This window comes from Oncorhynchus keta, chromosome 1 (assembly GCF_023373465.1).
Source record: "Oncorhynchus keta strain PuntledgeMale-10-30-2019 chromosome 1, Oket_V2, whole genome shotgun sequence".
In the NCBI taxonomy this organism is placed as follows: Eukaryota; Metazoa; Chordata; class Actinopteri; order Salmoniformes; family Salmonidae; genus Oncorhynchus; species Oncorhynchus keta.
This window is the reverse complement of record NC_068421.1, coordinates 38,103,748-38,109,099: the sequence shown is the minus strand read 5'-3', so window position 1 is coordinate 38,109,099 and position 5,352 is coordinate 38,103,748. Positions and strand designations below refer to the sequence as shown.

Here is a 5,352-nt window from a genome sequence, read left to right as displayed (position 1 = left end):
TGGACATTTTCCTGTCCTGCTAAACATTCCAAATGTAACGAGTACTTTTGGGTGTCAGGGAAAATGTATGGAGTAAAAAGTACATTATTTTAGTTAGGAATGTAGTGAAGTAAAAGTAAAAGTTGTAAAAATTATAGATAGTAAAGTACAGACACCACAATAACGACTTAAGTAGTACTTTAAAGTATTTTTACTTGAAGTACTTTACACCACTGTTAGTATGTTAGCATGTGTGTGTGTATGTGTCTTCAAAGTCCCCACAATCCCATAAGGTGTATTTCTATCTGGTTTTTTATATGTGATTCTACTGCTGGCATCAGTTACCTGTTCTAGAATAGAGTTCCATGTAGTCATGGCTCTATGTACTGTAGTACCGTGTGCCTCCCATAGTCTGTTCTGGACTTGGGGACTGTGAAGGGACCTCTGGTGGCATGTCTTGTGGGGTATGCATGGGTGTCTGAGCTGTGTGCTCGTAGTTTAAACAGACAGCTCCGTGCATTCAACATGTCAATACAACTCCCAAATACAAGTAGTGATGAAGTCAATCTCTCCTCTACTTTGAGCCAGGAGATATTGACATGCATATTATTAATATTAGCTCTCCGTGTACACTTAAGGGCCAGCTGTTCTGAGCTATTTGTAATTTTCCTAAGTCCCTCTTTGTGGCACCTGACCACAGTATTAATGCTTATGGCTAAACTTGACTGCTCTGTATACCCCCTAGCCTGTACATCCCTGACAACGTGTTGAGCATAGCTGTATGGTACGGAGGTCAGATAATAACAAACATTTGAAAAATATTATCAGATTACATAAAGTGGTGTCAAATGAATCCATTTCACTCAAGAGGACAACGTATTATTTTGTTTGAACATTTGGTCTTGATGTTAATTCTTAGAGATACAAAGGTGAGTTGAGGTGAGTTGAGTTTGTCACTTTTGTGACACATTTGATTAATTCAAGGAAAAGGTTAACGAGATATGGAGCAATATAACCCTCTACGGTTGACTCCCCAAAATAAATAAACATTTTTAAAAAAATCTAAAATGATCCCCAAATCGCAGACATGCTTTTAGCCCCACTTCCTCTTCTCATCAGTGTCTTAAATGCAAAACTGATACAGGCACCCTAACACATTGTTTATGGTCATGTATCAAAATACAATAATAATATAATATATGCCATTTAGCGGACGCTTTTATCCAAAGCGACTTACAGTCATGTGTGCATACATTCTACGTATGGGTGGTCCCGGGAATCGAACCCACTACCCTGGCGTTACAAGCGCCATGCTCTACCAACTGAGCTACAGAAGGACCACACAAAGATACTGGTCTGGTGTTCTGCAAGAAATTGAAAAGAGCCTAGGGGTTGATCTAGAATTGGACCCAGTTTATTTACTGTTAGGTCTCCCTAGTAGGCGTGTTACTTCTGTGGGTAAGAGAAGGCTTTTCAACATCCTTACCTTCGCAGCGAGGAAAAACATCCTCTTACAGTGGATTAGTGATGAGGTTCCTTCTATTAAATATTGGCATAATATACTATTTGAATGGGTGCCTCTGGAATATCCTGACATGTACATTGCATTCTAAAACAGACCAGTTCTACAAAGTATGGGAACCTTATCTAAATTATCTAGAACCTGAGATATCAGCTATTATGCTGCAAGGATTCTCTTAGAATGGCGGGGAGCTATGTATTTCAGAACTACACTGTACGTTCCATATGTTGAACCTAACTTCTTGGTTTCAACTCAGCTTTTTTGTTTAATTTCTGTTTGTAAGTTTGTTAAAAAGGTATGTATTGAGAGACGCAACGATGGGGATGGGGTGAGAGAAGCACCGAGCGGGAAGAGGAAAATGGTGTACGTATGTATGGGTGTGTGTGCATGTATATATATATATATACACACGTAGGTATGTGTAAGTGAGTGCTGTTTTTTTGTTGCATCTCTTAATATGGGTGAAAGTGGTGAAATTCCAATAAAAAATATACTGTTACAAAAAAAAAATCTAAAATGCTCATTTGGCATTTATCTTCATTGCGCAGTGGCTGTACTTCTACCTCACTCATCCCAGTACATTAAACGTTTATCTCTGTTTGTGGACCCTTAGGATCATTAAGTAATGTTAGTATTAGTATGAATACAGTAGTACAACAACACAGAGAGAGGTAAAAGACACAGACCAAGTACTTGTTGTATAATCATGGTTTATTTTCAAAAAAAATCTAACACAAGCAAACAGCTTTCTTCCCATCACTGTCAAGGCTGTCCTAGAAAGATGAATGGGGTTCTGATTGACATTCACTGGAGGAGCTGGCCTCTGATCAAACACTCATCACAGAGCCTCAAGACCAGCTCCAAGTTCCCTTCCAGAAGCAGGACTGGGCAAAGGAGTTAAAGACAGGGCGAAGGTGGTGGGGTGTGGTAGCCTCAGCTTAGACTTAGTCGGTGGCGTAGAGCAGGAAGCCGGAAAAGGTGTTGTAGTGGCTCTGGTCGTCGCACAGGAAGCATCCGATGGGCAGGGTGACGGACAACTTGTCCCCGGCCTGCAGCTGGATGGCCATCACCGTGGTGGTGCTGTCCTCTTGGTCCTGCTGGTTCTGCTCGCTGCAGCCCCCCATCTGGCGCCCGTTCACCATCAGGTTGGCGCACGCGGCCAGGTTGGCGCCGGGGGCACCCGAGTCACTGTACACGGTGAGGGCCAGGCTGTAGACACCGGAGCGGGGCACAGTGAAGATGCCGGTGCGGTTGTTGTAGCCCTCACCTAGGTTGACGAAGATGTACTGGTAGATAACGGTCTTAGCTTCACGGAAGGGGCCCTCGCAACGGCGTGTGTTGGTCAGGGCCACGGAGAAGGCACTGCGGCTAGCTGCAGATGGAAAGAGAGAGAGAAGGATAGAGAAATTAATATACAATGGGACAAAATAACAGCAAGCCATTTGGTTTCCAGTCAAAATTTGACACATTGGCCGGTGTTGATGTGGTAATGGAGATAGTGGTTGAGGTCAGATGGTCTCACCGCGGACACTGTTGACCACGGCCTTTGCCTTCTCCAGGCCCTTCTGCAGCTCGTTCAGACTCATGTTGAAAAACTGCTCCATCCTCCACATCTGCTTCTGCATCAGGCAGCAGCCGCAGGAGGCCTGGTCCGCCAGACACACTGTGTGGACACAGACACACAGACAGACAGACAGACAGACACACAGGACAAAGGATTAGACAGTGGTTCTCAACACTCCTCGCTGTTTTACCATCCTCAGTGTGTTTAGTGTCTCCCTTCCTACTCTCTCTATCCCTTACAGTTCTCTGTTTTGGGGTCCTTTGTTGTCTCTCCAGGGCTATTCCAGCTGTATTCATTGGCCAGAGCGGCCCCCAACAAGCACAGCAGTATGATAGCTGTAGGAGAGAGCAGAGTAAAGCACACAGTTACACCGCAGTATGCACTCTTCCATACACTGTACACACACCTGCAGCGTCACACACCATCGTAGGACAGGAGTTGTGCACCCCCTTGGCTACTCTAGACCAAAAGCTTAACTCCTTTGTCCTCATTCAACCACTCTGGACCCTACAACTGCAGTTATGCTTCCCTGTCATATAGGAAACCATAGAGACGCCCACCTCTCATTTTGCAGCTTGGAGATGGCAGTCGATGTTCACAGACAGTCGGATGGGATGGATAGACTGTCACCAGGAGAGGAGCTCTGCCTATAAACCCTGAGTAAATGCCACCTCCCACTGTCGGTCCTCTGTGGGATGGGCAGTGGCAGGCTTTGTGTCCTGCATATGTGGGACAGGTATTGTCTGTCACCCGGACCACTGCGTTCCCATTGAACTGCAATGTCACTTTACCTGTGTTGTCAGGTGTCAGGCAGCTTCCACCTGCTCATTGTGTATGTTAATGGATGATGAAGAGAGTGTCAGGTAGTTCGGCAGGGGACCTTTTCCTGATGCAACGGGCGAGAGGTGAAAAACAGTGAACTCATTCCCAGCATAGCATGTTGGGAGGGGAGCGCAGAAGGCATGGGGAGCAGATTGTCAGGGTGTTTGATTCAAGTAAACTATATATACAGACCTCTTCGAGTGTCCAAACTTTTGACTGGTACTGTATATATGCCCCCCCCATAATCTAAAACAAATGTTGCGCCCCTGGATTTATATAACATATCGTCTTATTCAGGAAACTCATTTGTGTTCAAATGAAAATGGCCCTGATCTAATTTCAAACAGAAGATAAGTTTCTACTGGTATTTTGAAAACAATTCGAAATTCACTTCAAGCAACTTTGTTTATGCAATTTTTTATTTATTTTTATCAATCATGCATTTAAATATCATTCTTAAATATCAAGCCAAAAGGGCACATGCCAATAGGACAGCAGCTAAGATATGGCTGGAACAAGCTATCAGCAAATCAGCACCTAATACTGGAACTTTCCTATCAGTTGTATAAACTAGTCCAGTTGACATAGAGTCACAGATGCCCCGACCCCTGACTAGAAGCGGAACCCGGGATAGAGGGGGCCAGTAATGTCTGTCTGGAGGGAATGGATGAGATGGGCCTGGTTGTTGGAGATCCTGTAGAAGGCCAGTACTCCTTCATGTTGGTCCAGGTACACCCCCAGCCTGCGAGCCTTGGTTGTGCCTAGCTGGGTCTCCTTCCCAGCATGCCACATTGAGAAGGCCGTCCCAGACCAGTTCAGGCTCCAAGAGTGCTCGTTGTAGCCCAGCCTGCTGCTGTCGTCAGCCTCCTTTCTGTCCAGGTCTCTGTAGGCCACGCCAATAGTGATCGGAGTGACAAATAATAAAAACTATGTAAAATATTCAAAGCCAAAATAGTGAATACGAGTCAATTCATGACAGATTCAAATCAAGGGCATCTCTCAAGTACATAACATACTTTGACGCGATCTTAATGATGAGGGAGCAACCATAGAAATATAATTATATTAAGTGTGTACCAGTGAAGGCTGCTGGGGGAAGGACGGCTCCTAATAATGGCTGGTATGGAGCCAATGGAATGATATCAAATACATGTTTGATACCATTCCAGCCATTATTAGGAGCCGTCCTTCCCTCAGTAGCAGCCTCCTCTGGTGTGTACCCATGAGTGTTCCAGTCAAATGTGGTCGTAGCCTGAAAAGCTTTGTCACATCTAGTAATTCTATGGCAGTAATAACCCACCTTCTGGCCCGTCCACTCTGTCTCCCAGTAAAAGAGGCTTCCAGCCAGGGGCTCCCTGCACAGTATCTGTCTCCAGTAGATGAAACGGTCGGGGTGCTCCGGCTGGTTCTGCTTCTCTGCCTTCAGAGTGGCTTTAAGGTCCTTATCAGCCAGTTCAGGTGGCGG

General features: G+C 45.0%; 1 protein-coding gene across 1 annotated transcript; it reads right to left on the bottom strand.

The window, feature by feature from the left end:
* Positions 1–2,200: 2,200 nt before the first annotated feature.
* On the bottom strand, positions 2,201–3,674 carry cbln20 (cerebellin 20). The gene is made up of 4 exons (XM_035788999.2): positions 3,626–3,674; positions 3,305–3,400; positions 3,024–3,164; positions 2,201–2,873 (listed from the first exon to the last, which is right to left on the bottom strand). The coding sequence occupies exons 1-4, from the start codon at positions 3,630–3,632 to the stop codon at positions 2,446–2,448; spliced, it is 672 nt and encodes a 223-aa protein (XP_035644892.1). The 5' UTR covers positions 3,633–3,674; the 3' UTR covers positions 2,201–2,445.
* Positions 3,675–5,352: the final 1,678 nt, after the last annotated feature.

Bases quoted from the DNA above. Each gene is read 5' to 3' on its own strand.
- cbln20 (XM_035788999.2), bottom strand. The intron at 3,165-3,304 runs GTAAGGGATAGA...GTGTCCACACAG, and splicing joins GGACCCCAAAACAGAGAACT to TGTGTCTGGCGGACCAGGCC. The intron at 2,874-3,023 runs GTGAGACCATCT...TTCCATCTGCAG, and splicing joins CGTGGTCAACAGTGTCCGCG to CTAGCCGCAGTGCCTTCTCC.